Source organism: Schistosoma mansoni, chromosome 2, assembly GCF_000237925.1.
Source record: "Schistosoma mansoni strain Puerto Rico chromosome 2, complete genome".
Taxonomy (NCBI): Eukaryota; Metazoa; Platyhelminthes; class Trematoda; order Strigeidida; family Schistosomatidae; genus Schistosoma; species Schistosoma mansoni.
The window spans coordinates 2,777,990-2,794,284 of NC_031496.1; the positions used below are offsets into that span (position 1 = coordinate 2,777,990).

General features: G+C 33.9%; 1 protein-coding gene and 1 non-coding gene across 2 annotated transcripts; one reads left to right on the top strand and one right to left on the bottom strand.

The window, feature by feature from the left end:
- Positions 1–390: 390 nt before the first annotated feature.
- Positions 391–15,999, bottom strand: Smp_170960 (putative serine-rich repeat protein; the record flags this gene model as incomplete). Its single annotated transcript, XM_018795326.1, has 5 exons — positions 391–1,122; positions 7,197–7,590; positions 9,784–10,271; positions 12,605–12,687; positions 15,462–15,999. The coding sequence occupies 5 exons, from the start codon at positions 15,997–15,999 to the stop codon at positions 391–393; spliced, it is 2,235 nt and encodes a 744-aa protein (XP_018649650.1).
- On the top strand, positions 1,776–1,847 carry Smp_tRNA_01140_Pseudo_TTG.1.1. The gene has a single exon. It is a non-coding gene (tRNA).
- Positions 16,000–16,295: the final 296 nt, after the last annotated feature.

The window sequence follows — 16,295 nt, forward strand, 5'->3', positions numbered from 1 at the left end:
TATCTCCTGGTGGATGTGTCGCTCAATTTCGCGGATTGGTTGAAGTTAGACATTAACACCATTGAATGCCGGTCGGCTCAGTGGTCTAGAGGTTGAGTGCTCGCGCACGAGACTTAAAGGTCGTGGGTTCGAATCGTTTTGTGGCGGGATCGTGGATGCGCACTACCACTGAGGAGTTCCACAATAGGACGAAATGGCCGTTCAGTGCTTCCAGTTTTTCCATGGTAGTCTAGCTTTAACCGATTCATGATCTCAACTACTAAAATGAAGTGAATTGTCAAAATGTTTTGTAACAGACTATAAGATATACTGGAAGTCACTGAGTTTAACATGGAAATCTCAAGAATAATTTCTCATGATTATAATGAGACATAAATCAAATTGAATCCATCACCAAATAAAAACTAACTTACCAGGTATAACTTCATCCGCTTTATGTATATTCTCTATATATTTATTCTTATTTAAATCTGATTGATTCTTTGATATCATAGTAATCAGTACTTCAGCTGCACGACTATTTCTATCTAATCTACCAGAAGCTAACATATTAGCAATAATAGATGCACGATTTCTTATTGTATCATCATTATTACTATCTAATTGAATAGGTTTATTCTCATATTCTTGTTCATCAGGATCATTATTATGATCGTTTTCATCATGGAAGGTTAGTTCATCTGTAGATTCGGGAAGATGGTCCTTTTTGTCTGGATTAATATTGTTGGGTAAAATACACGATGTAGATATGCATTTCCCCTCTTGAGAACTATGTGTCAATGAATTTAGAACCAATGGGGGAACTGTTATGTGATTTAGTACTGACGTTGTTACTTGTTGCAGTTTGCTGTAAGGATAAATTTCTCCTATATCTTGTACTGTATTGGTTAGTTTATCCATAGAAGATTCATTATTGATTGTTTGATTATAATCATCATTAGAATGTAATTTGATACGTGACATAATTCCTTCTAAACGTTTTTTACGTGCTTCACGTTCAGCTAATTCAGCTGATAATGAAATAATTAATCTTCCAGATTGAGATAAATTGGTAGAATGAAAAGGATATACAATCTGGATTGGTTTTTCTCGAATATTCATTAAATTTGATTGGTAATTGTTCTGTTATATAAAAGTAAGATTAGAAAGATACTTTAATTATCATGTATATGAGGAATATCACTAGATTTACTTGTTAACTAATAGGTTATAAACTAATTCATAATTCAAGTGGTTTTGAATGTTCAATCATACACTCTTCATCCATACTTCTCTGGAATCCGGAAGGGAAGCGGAAAAGAGGAAGGCCAAAGAATAAATTACGCCGAGAGATTGAAGCGGATATAAAAAGGATGAATAACAACTGGAACGAACTAGAAAGGATTGCCCAGGACAGAGTTGAATGGAGAATGCTGATGAGCGGCCTATGCTCCTCCACGAATGGTAACAGGCGTAAGTAAGTAGTAGTAATTATACTTCTCTGACATTACTGAAAATGGTATATTGTATGAAGATTCAGTATTTTTGTAAAACTCTACATTATACAATGTGCATGGTAAATGGTTTAGTGTTCAACTTAAAGTTTGATGAACTAAAGTACTAAAAAACTACAATGGTTATCACTTAGTATTGTTTGTTTGAATCTTCCCATTGATGTTTAGGACTGCAATTAATCAGTCTCTTATTGGCATATGTGCATAATGTGCGTATTGCCTCGATATAGCCTTAATTCACAAGCATTATAAGCAAAGATGGATAGTGGCTAGCAGTGGAAAATGAAGTGGCCGAGTGGATAATGCGATGGCGTTTGAAGCAAAAGGTACTGAGTTCGAGTCCCAGAGTGAACATCAACTGTGAGATGCAGGTACATCCAGCTGACGGGTCACAAAGAGGACGAAACGCGCGTCCTGGATTACACTGCTAGTCACTATCCATCTTTGCTTAAAATACAATGGTTATCGTTTCTAGAACAGAATCCAAATACAATCATACCTTATTGTTTGAACAAACTTGGTTATTTGGAACTGTTCTACTCAACCTATTGCGTAATATTAATAAACGGGCAAACAGATTCAAATAAACTTATTTACTTGTTAGTAAAATGAGTACTGGATGGGACATCTATTGTTAGTGTAAAACTAATTTTATGTTTTCGAAGAGAGTGATTAAAGACTTTATGGTTCAAAATATCCTTATCTTGATCGATAAGTCTCTTAAGATCAAATGAATGTAACAATATTTAAAATGCCATTGGATTCTAAGGATATTGTGAAAGAATGCTGTAATACCATGGCTGTTACACTGAAAGAAATCATTGACGATATCACTGTTAAAACTAAGAGACTGAAGTTTTAAATCTTAGACAAGTTGTTAATATTTTGATCAACAGCATGACATTAGAATGGAATAGAAATCTACCTCATCTCTTATCTTGATTGGCTTCTTTACTTAGATCATGAGTCAATTGAAGCTAGACCACCATGGAAAACCTGGAAGCACTGGATGGCCGTCTCGTCTTATTATGGGACTCCTCAGCAGTGAGTATCCACGATCCCGCACCGAAATGATTCGAACCCACTACCTATCAATCTCTCGCGCTTAACCTCTAGATCACTGAGCTGGCCGGTATCCAACGATGTTAATGTCTAACTTCAACCAATTCAGGAAATTGAGCAACCGCCCACCATTGTATTCAGTGAGTTACTATGTCCCAACAGACCTGATTGAACTCCACTGGTCAGTGCTTCTCACTAGAACTCCAGGAAGTACATCTTGGAGTCAGTCACTAGTAAGCAAATGATTATCCTCAAAAGGGGGTTTTGTGGGGGTTTTAGTAATTTCATGGTTGAGATTTCCACAAAACACCCTTATTATAAAACGTGAGTAAATCGAAAAAAATTAGCTTGTTCGAAGGCTAAATTAAACTTTCTAAATAGTGATCATAAAATAGATATTTATTCGTTCTACTTTAAAGAGATCTATCTCACAAGTGTTGGTGATGGATGGAAGAAAGTTAAGGTTAGTCAAACCACAACATGACATTAGTTCTTAAAGTCACTAACTTCTAGTCTGAGCCATGTTGGTAGATGCAGACTACGTTGTTGGAGTCCGTCTGACTATCGTAACGAATGGTTTGAGACTCTGGATGACATGACTCAGAATCGATCACAATAGCATAGGTGTATAAACTCTTTGTCTTATCTTAAACCGTGAGATAAAAATTGCTTTATATCTTTCTTTCTACCAACAAATTCTTTCTTCCTGTATTATATCCTTATACGCAATCTTTCTTTTATATATTACTACCATTGAAGTAAGTACTTCTATGAAGTTAGTGTTCATGTTGTTGTGCTAATGAGACGTACCAACTTGAACCGATGCATATATGTGCTTGGTCCTTCGTTATAGCTGACTTGAGTAAGATTTATTTCATTTTCTTAAAATAGACTACTAAAGTATAAATTAGTAGGTACAGCTGATTTCAATTTTCATAAAATCATTGGAGATCTTTGAGCTTATCATGTGATTAGAATTATTAACTAGTGTTAGTAAATATAATACTAGTTTAGAGCCATTATGAAATATCAATTAAACACTGAATTCTTCCTTCGCTTGATTATTGGTCACTGGCTTAGTGATTGAAGCATCAGATCTTGAACGTTAAATCCCAGATTTGAGTCCCACTTCACATATTTGGGTTCAGGCAACCAGATAGTATCATCAGCTCTCACACTTCGAGTGAGGCTAATATTCAAGTACCTGATGAATGTGTTATTTATTCATTATTTTTTATTTTATTTTGTGATTATTATTTATAAACAGCCTTTCTTATCACTATTATTATCATTTATCTGGACCTTACTTACTTACGCCTGTTACTCTCAATAGAGCATAGGCCGCCGACCAACTTTCTCCAACCCACTCTGTCCTGGGCCTTCTTTTCTAGTTCTATCCAGTTCTTGTTCATTCTTCTCATGTCTGTCTCTATTTCTCGGCGTAATGTGTTCTTTGGTCTTCCTCTTCTCCTTTGACCTTCAGGATTCCATGTGAGGGCTTGTCTTGTGACGCAATTGGGTGATTTCTTCAAAGTGTGCCCTATCCACTTCCAGTGCTTCCTCCTGATTTCTTCCTCTGCTGGAATCTGGTTTGTTGTCTCCCACAGTAACTTGTTGCTGATAGTGTCTGGCCATCGGATCCGAAGTATCTTGCGTAGACAACTGTTAGTAAACACTTGTATCTTCTGGATAATGGCTTTCGTAGTTCTCCACATCTCCGCCCCATACAGTAGAACTGTCTTGATATTTGTATTGAAAATTCTAACCTTGGTGTTGGTTGACAATTGTTTTGAGCTCCAGATGTTTTTCAGTTGTAGGTATGCTGCTCTCGCTGTGCCGATCCGCGCCCTCACATCTGCATCTGATCCACCGTGTTCATCAATGATGCTGCCCAGCTATGTAAAGGTTTCCACATCTTCCAAAGCTTCTCCATCAAGTGTAATTTGATTGGTGCATATTGTATTGTAGCTCCTCTGAGGGTTACTGCCGGTCCCAAGCCCGGGTAAAGGAGGAGGGTTGGGCATGGGGTTAGCGACCCCATCCCGTAGAAAATCAACTCGCTAAAAAAACGCTAACCAGAAAAAATCATTATCTGGACCTCCTTAATCGTTAATTTGTTTACATACCTTGATCTTTTAAAATTGTTACCTTCATTGCGGTTACATGATCGATGCTTTGTGTAATCAATCTTAAATTATTATTCAGTTTGTTGATCATAGTAACAATTCAAAAATGTTACTTGTAACTTAAAACATCCGATACTTTTGATGATTAGGTTCTTTTCTAAACAGAATTTTTATCATTCTAGAACGGATTTACGACTATTTTTCATCAGTATACTAAATTGATTTATGGATATTTTCACAACTAGAATAAAATAAAATAGAATGTTCGTTGGGCGGATAACATCACCAACAGTATAATGTGAAAGAGAACAAATCAGGTTTCAGCTGTAGAGGAAATTAGGAAAACACTTTGGAATTGGATAAGACATACATTAAGGAAATCACCAAAATGCATCAAAAGGCAAGTACTAACTTGGAATTCTTAAGGAAAACGGAAAAGAAGAAGGCCAAACAACACACTATGTAGGGAATTGGAAACAGACATGAATAGGATGAATAGTAACCGGAAAGGATTACCCAGGATATAGTTAAATGGAGCATGCTGGTAAGCAGCCTGTTCTCTTTCATGATGGTTAACAAGTGTAAGTAATTAAGTATAATTTTTAGTGTAATCTTTATTACATTGTATACTACATGAATAACTATTCATTTATTTAAATTGTAAAGTTTATTTAACTAAGTTATTTATACAGAATAAGTTCAAAAGTACATTCAGTCGGTCAGTCTGTAGTATGGTCTACTTATATCCATATAAGTAGCATATGGTGATGGTCAGATATTGAATGTATATTGGCAGAATATCGATGAGGAAAGAATAGGAATGAAGCGCAATCGATATGAAAATACATGAACGATGAAACTGGAGAAGATAGACTGATATTTGCAGAAGGAACAGTGAAGATTGAGACCAATGATTGTTATTTTGCAAATTGACTGTTTACTGTATGGTTATCAGATTTTAGTGAGATAGTCTGTAATTTGTGTCTAAATACATTCGAATGTTCCCACCCGTGTTCTTGTTTACAACAAGTCAACTACAACGAAGGACTAGGCACATATATTCATCGGTCCAACTTGCCATACCTTACTCATTAGCACAAGAAGATGAACACTGAATTCATAGAAGTAGATAATTTAATGGTAGCAATAGTCTACTGTGAGAGAACAAATCAGGTTTCAGCTGCAGTGTAAATTAAGAAAACACTTTGGAATTGGATAAGACATACATTAAGGAAATCAACAAACTGCATCAAAAGGCAAGTACTAACTTGGGATTCTTAAGAAAAATGGGAAAGAAGAAGGTCAAATAACACACTATGTAGGGAATTGGAAACAGACATGAAAAAGATGAATAGTAACTGGAAAGGGTTACCCAGGATATAGTTAAATGGAGAATGCTGGTAAGCAATCTATGCTCTTCCATGAGGGATAACAAGTGTCAGTTATTAAGTCTAATTTTTAATGTAATCTTTATTACATTGTACACTACATGATTAACTAAGTTATTTATACAGAATAAGTTCAAAAGTACATTCCATCAGTCAGGCAAAGAATGCATTTGGTAGAAGATTGATAAGGAAAGAACAGGAACGAAGCGCAATCGGTATGAAAATGCTAGAACAATGAAATCATAGAAGATGGATTGATATTTACAGAAAGAACAGTCAAGATTGAGACAATTGATTGTTATTTTGCAAATTAACTAATTACTGTATGGTTATCATATTTTAATGAGATAGTCTGTAATTTGTGCTTAGATACATTCGATTGTACCCATTAGTGTTTTTGTGCACTACACTACCATCTATATATTTCAACAAGTTATCTGTCTTTTGTTTGTTTCAACAGAATATTAAGTCAATTAATTGCATAATCAATTCAGGTGCGTTTGTGAAAAGTTCAAAACTTTTATCTGTACAAATTAGGAAAGAGTATAATCACAGACATCGTAATTGCTGGCAATATACATCGAAAACAATGAACATTATTCAAATGTCGATTCCTGAACTGTTAACATCTAATTGGTAATCAGTCAATATATATCGTCAGGCTCAATCAACAGATAAGAAACTGAAACTTGTGCTGAGAATTCTATATTGTACCAAAAACATAATAATGAATAAAGCTAAGTCAGTCAGTCAACTACAACGTAGAACCAAGTACTCATATATTCATCGGTCCAAGTTGCCATAACCTCACTCATCAACACAACAAGATGAACATCGAATTCATACAAGTAGTTAATTTAATCAAAGAAAGATTATATATATAAGGATATAATATATATTACAACAAGTAAGACAACTAACAAATAAAAGTATATTACCTTTATTTGTATTTGATTATCATTATTATTATTAATTAATTGTATATGATTTATATTCTCTTGTAATTGTATATTATTAATTTTATTGATTATTGATTGTTCATTAATGATAGATTTATCTATTTTATTGATTATTGATTTTGTTGAATGATTAAACTGTAATGTTTTAGACATTAATTCATTTAAGACTGTTAATGAATTATTACATAATGAAGTGTTTATAAGGTTTGTTGAATGAGTAGTTGTTATAGGTGACATTTGCATGACAGAAGTTGTAAAAACTAGAGTATCTGTTAGAGTTCCATTAGTTGTTGTCATGTTTGATAATAGTGAAAATGATGCTTCTGATGCTGTTGATAGTGAAGAATTTAAAGATAAGACTGAAGATTCAACTTCAGTAGTAGACATTAGACCTAATGATTCCATTTGATGCTTTACAGTTTTAGCTTCATTTTGATCTGTTTCCATAAATTGTTCATCTGTTGTTTTTGAAATGTTTTGATCTGTTATGTTTTGTAGGATTTCTTCAATAATTAAGTCTACTATTTTTTGATGGTCTTGGAATGCAGGAAGTGAATTCCAACTTTATAAATAAGAAGAATAGAACATAGTTGAAATGAATAAATAATTATAACTTTTATTGTAGATATAAATAATTCCGTGTTTTACAGTTTACAACACAAATTTACATTATTTAGGCAACTACTGAAAATCTAGGAGTGCTGGATAGCTGTTTGACGCTATTAAGAATCTTTAGCAGTTTGCATCCAAGACTCCACATGAGATGGAACTGAATACCTTCATGTTCACGGCCGTGGTCAACAGATTTCAACTATGTTGAATGTCAGGTACTTGTTTATCAATGATTTTGGAAGATAACTACGTAATATGGTGAACCGATTAAAGTTAGATCTGCTAGCTATTTAATATAGGCTCAGTGGCATTGAGGTTAAGCAACAGTCGCGTGACCTGAAGGCTTCAAGTTTAATTTCATGACAAATCATAGATGAGGGTGATTAGAAAGTTCTACACAGAGAACAAAATGCTAACACGTGCTTCTTGTTTTCCAACTGTTCAGTTCATCATGAGAGCTACAATATTAAATAATCTTTACAAACCACATAAATCAATAATCTCAGGTTTACTTAATCTCAGTTAGCTAAGTCGCTGAATGGTCAACGCTCTATTTATTTATCACCAAATGATAAATCCTTGCATTCCATTTAGTTACGTTAGGTCGTTTGCTGCCAAGGTACTTTGTTGAATAAGTATTTTGACTAACCAGGGCATGAGATTGATAGTCGGTGCTGATTAGCATAAAATTAAACTCACAAAGTCTTTGTTGGGCATTCTTTTCAAATTTTCAACAGTAAATCAATGAGGTGTAAAGTGATATCAAGAAATCACCGTTAGGTTGGATTATATTTCGTCAACAATCAAACTACATTGGTAGACAAGTAAAAGCTATTTTAGGCGAAAGAATCAATGACTGAACTTGATCAACAACAATCCTGTTGTTTTACGATTCCATTACATGGATCTCCAAAAAACAAGAAGAAATATTGATAGGATAATGAGAAGACAGAGATGATCTGAAAAATGTAATGTACTTGCGCCATACATTTTGAACAATCTGGTCAAACATACGCTTGTCAAGGCATTTTATGTGAAAATAAATAAAGGTAAATCAAATGAAGTTATCAAGGTTTATAGAAGCCTTGGCTATTTGTAGATTAACCCTCCCCCTTATGTGTATAGAAACAACTTGTGTAGTGAACAAAACACTAGTTGGGGACAATCGAATGTATTTAGACACAAATTACAGACTATCTCACTAAATTCTGATGACCATACAACAAGCAGTTAATTTGCAAATTAACAACCAAAACTTGGCATCAGTGCTTGAAGTCACTATTTTCCAGTCTGAGCCACGTGAGTAGATGCAGAGTACTTGGTTGGAGTCCGCGTGACTTTCGTAACCAATGGTTGGAGACTCTGTGTGACATGGCTCAGAATCGATTACAATGGCGAAGGTGTATACACTCCTTATCTTCCCTTAAACCGTGAGATTAAAATTGCTTCATAACTTTCTTCCTTCCTATACTATATCTTTTTATACAACCTATCTTTTATATATTGCCACCACCAAATTACCTACTTCTATGAATCTAGCTTTGATCTTGGTGTGCTAATGAGGTATAGCAAATTGAACCGATGCATAAATATCCCAGGTCCTTCGTTGTAGCTGACTGACTGACTGACAAATATCAGTTCATCTTCTCTAATTCCATTGTTCATGCATTTTTCTACTGATTGTGCTTCATTACAGTTCTTTCCTCATCGATCTTCTACCAAAATACATTCTTCGTCTGACCATCGCCATATACTACTTATTTGGATATAAGTAGACCACATTACACTTGTCGTAACATTGAATTCGCCCTTGCATTCCTCAAGTCGCTTTATGGCCTAGCGTCAAGCGACAATTTCCTTTTCTTTCCTCTACTTACAATTATTACTTTGTTTACTTGAACGTATATTTATTTAACCTTGATGAATCTTCATTTAAAATGCCTTGTCAAGTAGTTGTGTGACTATATTATTCGATCTGTGTAGCTCAAGTACAAAATATTTTCCTGATCAACTCCGTCTTCTTATTGTCTTATTGAAATATATGAAAAGGGTTAATTGCTTTAAAGAAGAAATATGTTTATTCCGTTACATCGAGAACAGAAAACAACGGAATACAGTTTAAATAAATCATGAATATACATACCTGTCTATTGATGTCTTCTGTACATTTCCTTGAGTTGTTGTTGTTATTATAGGTAGTTTTTCATCATTCTTCCTTTCAATTCTTACATTTTCTGATTGATCTACTTTCATGTCTATATTTGAATTTGCTTTTCTGTGATCAATGAATGATTTATTTAAGGAATGAACATCTGAAGGGTTCATTTGTTTTAGGTTTCGTTTACTTGTATCAAGCAACTTATGTGAATTTACAGTTTGACAATGAACTATTGTATGCTTCGTATTATTGATATTCCCAGATTCAAAGCAATTATATTTATTAAGGTTTTGTTGTAGTACTTCACAGCTTTGTTTTACAGGTAAGGATTGTTTTGATGAATTAAATGTTGAAGATGATAAAATGATGGATGTCAGTGATTGTATACTTGATCGTTTTGTGAATCTCATTAATCCAGGAGAATTTGTTGACTTCTGTAAAGATTTCTTTTTTGTAATGAATGAAGGTGACTTCTAGAATATTCGTAATGAAGTGAAAATAGAACATTAGGTCAAGCTATTAATATACCTCAGGGTTGTACAGTAAAAGAAACTCAATGAGAGACCTAAAATATATAATATCAGGATTTCTAAAAAATGAAATAAATTCATAGCTGGTATTATAATAAGTACTATTTGGACTAAGACGAATTGTCAGTGTTATCGAAAACCGATTTCTATGAACTTGAGAAAAATGTCTATATTGTTTATGATTCATTAAATTATTCATGAATGTGCAGAAATTTAACTTGAACTGCACAGAAACATTGGCAACATATTCTTAGACTTAATCCTATCTACAAATGGATTAATAATCAGCTGAAGATGCGCTCAAATGCCTTGGTACGGCTGAGAGTAAGGAGAGTCCACTCTCCCTCTAGAAATGCTTCCACATGACTACGCGTATAAAGCCAACTGATAAGTTTTGCAAATTGATTGCTATACTCGAATCGTAAGCTAGTCTCGTAACCCCCAAGCTAAATCTACACAGCAACTTGAATATGAGAGGAAAGGCCCAAAATATACTAGATACACTTTACTCTAAAGGTTCATCCATGTACAGAAAATATAGGGTTTTTATAGTATTTCAGAAGTCCTTGGGTTTTCCTGAAAATTCTGGAATGCTACTCAACATAGTAGTAGTGTAGTAGTCAGCCAATCAGAAACTTTACATATGACTTTTCATTTTCGTGATGTTTCTAACAAAACTTCTAATCAAGCGCTGATAGGATTAAATACTTCTTAATGGTTCTTGAGCCTTTCTTGTCTATTGCAAGAAATTTTCAGGATCGCCCCAACACTAACTATAACCTGTTAAATCACATAATTCTGATTAATGCACAGGTATATTGAAATAAAATCATAAATAACATAGAATAATATGTTCCAAGATGAAGTGGATAGTGAATGTTAGCTGGAGGTTTACTTAAATGTATAAAGTTGTTTAATATAGACAGCAAATAGTTTAGATTTAGGTATAAGAAACATTTTTACAGACATATTTATAAATCTTTGATGATAGAACTGTTATATCTCGAACTTAAATTCTTAGTATGTCACGTAATACTTGAGTATTCAAATGCTAGAACCCTGCCAAGTCGCAAAATGAGAAGACAGAAGACTAGTAAGTAGGAATGTTATTCCCAACACAGTGTCAAATATAGTACAGAAATCTCATGTATTTATGGTTTTTGGTTGTAAGTAAATAATGATTTCGGACAGCCAATAAGCATATAGGGGGTTCTTCTTATTCATCAAATAGGGAAGCTACACGTCAACACTCTAGAATGTTCCCTTAGCGGTGAATGGATAGAATGTCTTCAGCTCTTTCTGGGCCTCCTTGAGTTTGCCAACGAGCCAACCTTACAAGTACACTGAATTGTAAACATTGTACTATGACGCTTTTCTTTCGAAGTTTACATTTCTGCTGACTTTTGACTTCTATGCCCACAAAAGGTTTATTGGTATAGTGCCTAATTTAAAGCAATTCTATAGTTCCGATTCGTTTTATATTCCTTAGCCGTAAAAATCAATTAAGCAGTTATAAACAGTGTAGTACTTAGTACAGATGTATTTCACTTTTAGTTGGTACTATCCAATCAACCGACAGCAATGGAATATATTAACAAGAGGTTAAACTAAGAATTCTACATTGTAAGTCACAGTCGTAAACAAAACGTTAGAAATACAGTTCGGAGAGAACAAATGAAATGGTGAGTGAATAGCACAAAGGAATATTTAAAAGTTAGATTGAGATCCGTTTCACGCATTGTCTTTAAACTGAAACAACATTGATCTTGAGGATTTCAATCAAAATATTCTCAACAGCTGACAAACTGTAATCAAAAAGGCATTTACAGATCTCATATTTCGACCTAGCTGAAGTTAAATTAAGTCAGTACTAGTGACATTACAAGATTAACTTAACTTTGAATGTCACATAGCATTTCTCATTTGAATCCAGAGATTGATATTAGCTTACTTTCTGTAAGTTAAGTTAAGCCGAGAAATAGAGATAGATATGAGAAGAATGAACAAAAAATGAATAGAACTAGAAAATAAGGCCCAAAACAGAGTGGGTTGGAGAAAGCTGGTTGTTGGCCTATTCTCCATTGAGAGTAACAGGCGTAAGTAAGTAAGTAAGTACTTTCTGTAAGTCATCAGAATTCTAGATCTAACTGTACATTGATTCAGTAATAAGTCGTACAAAATGCAAAGTACTGTCTTACATAATTTTTATTCAATGATTTAATTTTTCTAATATCTCTATATTATATGAAAAGACGTAATCATAAATGGAAACTTACTGAGGAGGACTGTGATGAACAATTTAACTTTCGACTGTCAACATTACTATCAATACCGTTAGTAGTAGTTTTATGAATTCGATCTGCAGAATTATATACGTAAGAGAAATAAAATTAACAAAAAAAAGTATGAAAATCTCAAATTAAAAATGTGCTATTGAAACAATAGTCTCTTGTCAGTAATATATATCAGAATTGTGAAATTGTTCGGAATTAGGTATACTTTAATTCAGCTTCGGTAATCCTGAACAGTCGGACATGACTAAAAGTTCGAATCAGAAGGGGTTTTGTGGAGATTAAGTTTTTTCATAGTTAAGATTATGAGCCAATTGAAGCTAGACCACCATGGATGGCTGTTTTATCCTATTATGGGACACCTCAGCAGTGCGCATCCACGATCCTGCACTCGCGAGATTCGAACCCAGGACCTACCTACAATAGGACGAAACGACCGTCCAGTGCTTCCAGGTTTTCCATGGTAGTCTAGCTTCAATTGACGGACGCTTTCAACTATAAAAATCCGAAGTTAATAATATAAGTAGTAGTAGAGAAAAGGACATGAGTAATATATTTCAGGTCAAATCAGAAAGTGAAAGATATAGAACAATACTTAACGAAATGATGAATAAAACTTCTTAAATGCTTACTAGTTATGAACTATGTCAAAGGATGTGTTTAAGTATCGACAAAACTAACAGAGACATATAGTTTAATGATCATACCGGTCGCTGACATGATAAAAGTCTAAACACAATTATTACTCTTTTACATATTCAAGAGTATCCATTATAAACACTGTGGGTTAACTTTAAACCTCGATAGGGTGTTTGTAAAGTGTTTTTTTTACATTTTCATGAGGTTTTCATAATGAAATAGATTCATACCGAACATCATTTGCAAATAATTCTTGAACAAGAAACAAACAATTTGATTTCACTTAAATCATAAGTAATCTGGTGGTTGGAGGTGATCAACAGGAAAACCTGGACCCGGGGCTTTGTGCTACTTGACACCCATCAGCAAAGTGTACCAGTAATCTTGAGGGAACTGGTGTTCCTTGACGGATTCGATCCCGTGTCACCCAGTTTCACAATCAGAGACGTTACCGCTGAGCTATTCGGGCCGTGAACGACCTCCTGATCACCACCCAGTGATCAATCAATTGTGATCATAAGTAATCTGTTTAATAAAGGATACATAAGATCTTATATTTTACAAAGTTTTCGCATTATCAAGACACATATTTATCAAATACGGAGTCACTTAGAAACATTAATCACTCTAATAAATGGGCTTTTGTTTACCATCAACTGAGTTGTTCCTAGAGCTTTATATATATATATATATATATATATATATATATATATATATATATATATATATATATGGTAAGATTAAATGATAATACATAATACTTGATGTGGGAAATCGCAACAGAATCTCTTAGCAAACGAAGAATACTATAGGTCTGCCTATTGTAACCCAGCAAAAGTTTTATTTTATTCTTATGTAAAACGTACTTCAACTGAGAAATGAAATTACAATACTGGTACATTATTAGTCAGCTCCATTATTGTCTTTCTCTTTCTGTAGTATGCAAATTATTAGTGCCATAAAGATAGAGAAGATAACACACATTATGCTGTAGAATCACTGCATATCGAAAGTAGCTAAGTATAAAACAAACCATGACATTTGGTTAGTTAGTCTACATTTTATGTAGTCGTTCTCTTTCTATTCCAGCACATTTTTTGTTAAGTTTTTTATACTACTTAATAATATTCAATAACCCGTTTTACTTCGAAGAACTTTTATGCATTCAGAATAATGCTCAATGTCATGTAGCATCCTTGAGTATTTACATGAACTAGTAACATTTACTCTATATGCCGATGCATTTACAATCGCTCAACTTTACAATAGTTAATTTCAGTCTTTCGTATTTCTTGTATCTTCGTTTAAACACAGCAATTCTCATAATTTGATGTGATCGATCTCTATTCGACTGTTGGTAGTCAGTTTAACACTAGACACAGCTGCCAGGTGTCATTTGCCCTACCGAGGCCTTTTCTCTTCCATAGATACGGACTGATGTGAACAGAGAAGCAAGAAGCTTTGGAAAACTACAGAAGCTATTTTTGGGGACGTTATTTCATTTAACTCAAAGCTTGTAAAACAGTAACATTTACTTTTGTCCCTAGTCTATTCTATGGATCATAAGCTTTCGTTTGATGTATGATTCACTGCCATAGTCTTTTCTGTTCCATAGCTATTGTAATTCAGACTTAATCTTTTGCACTCTACTTCCTCCTTGGGTATCCCAGAATTGTATTTTCCTAAATGTACGTTGCGGTAGGGTTAGTCATCTATTTATTGATGTATCCTTTTTACACTGATCTGAAATCGAGCACCATATCGGATTTCGGAATAAAGCGAGTAGTTTTCCAGCTGTCTTGTCTTCTCTCTCTCGCGTGCCTGTCAGTCAATCAAGTGATAGAATAGCTTTCTTCATTCTACCTCGCTTCGAACTCACGCATACTAGCCTCAAGGTTAAGCAAGTCAACCTATCGCATCAAAGCCTTAAACTACATTAGACAAGTTATCGTAGGCACGAAAATGGGAAGACAGATAAAGGACGTAACACGGACGCACTGGCTGCCTCAAACACCTCTCCAGTCGAGATAAGAATTTTATGAACTGGGACTTCACGACTATATCGATCCTGTAGTTAGATGTTTTGGTGGATTGTTGCCTTTTTCGGTGACCTAGCATACATACTTATTAGATACGAAAAACCCTTCAACTTTTCAAAACAATTATACAACAACAACAACAGTATCTTAAACAAATAACTTACGTTTATTTTTACTGGACAGAAGCACTTTTCCGCCTGGTTGTTCCGTTGGAATGATTGACTGATCACTTCCTATGGATGTTCTTGTATTAATTGAATCGCAATCCAAATAAAGAGATAAACTTTGCCAATTTTGATAATGAAGTTTGTCATTAGTATTATTAATATGGTTAGTAGTATTTTGATGTGCTGATTTAACAAGACGTTTGTTTGTATAATAATAATATTCACTTTTAATAAATGATTGTTTAGTATAACTATTTTGTCTGGAAGAACTAATAATCCTATCACCATAGTTACAAAATTGCGAATTAACCCTATTTGAATTGTTTGCCTTTATTACAGAAGGATATTTGAAATGCATTAATTCTTTACTTGTATAACATACAAATCTTGGTGTACTGGAACCGAAACCAAAAGGACATTTTATAGTAGCGGTAACAGTATTCCTATTGATTGTTGTTATTGTTGTTACTGATGATGTAATCATTGATTCATTTGTATCCTTTAATGAAGATACTTTTATACTGTTGTTATTCATTTTACGATAGTTAAGAAGTAAGTTAGATCTACAAGAAGAAAGTCTGTTAGAAGGTTTCTGATGCTGTTGACGGTTAGAGATACTTTTTTGTCGGTCGTAATCTTGAGACTGTTTAGACAACTGATTGAAGCGTTCCTATTCAATAGATGAAATAATAATAATGATAATATAATCTATTAAAACAATCTTTTTCAAATAGAATAAGAACAACTTATATTGAAAAATAGTTAGTGAATGAATCTTGTTCACTCTTAGGGCTTTCCATGTCTCCATAGTTATTTATAATCTGTAGAATC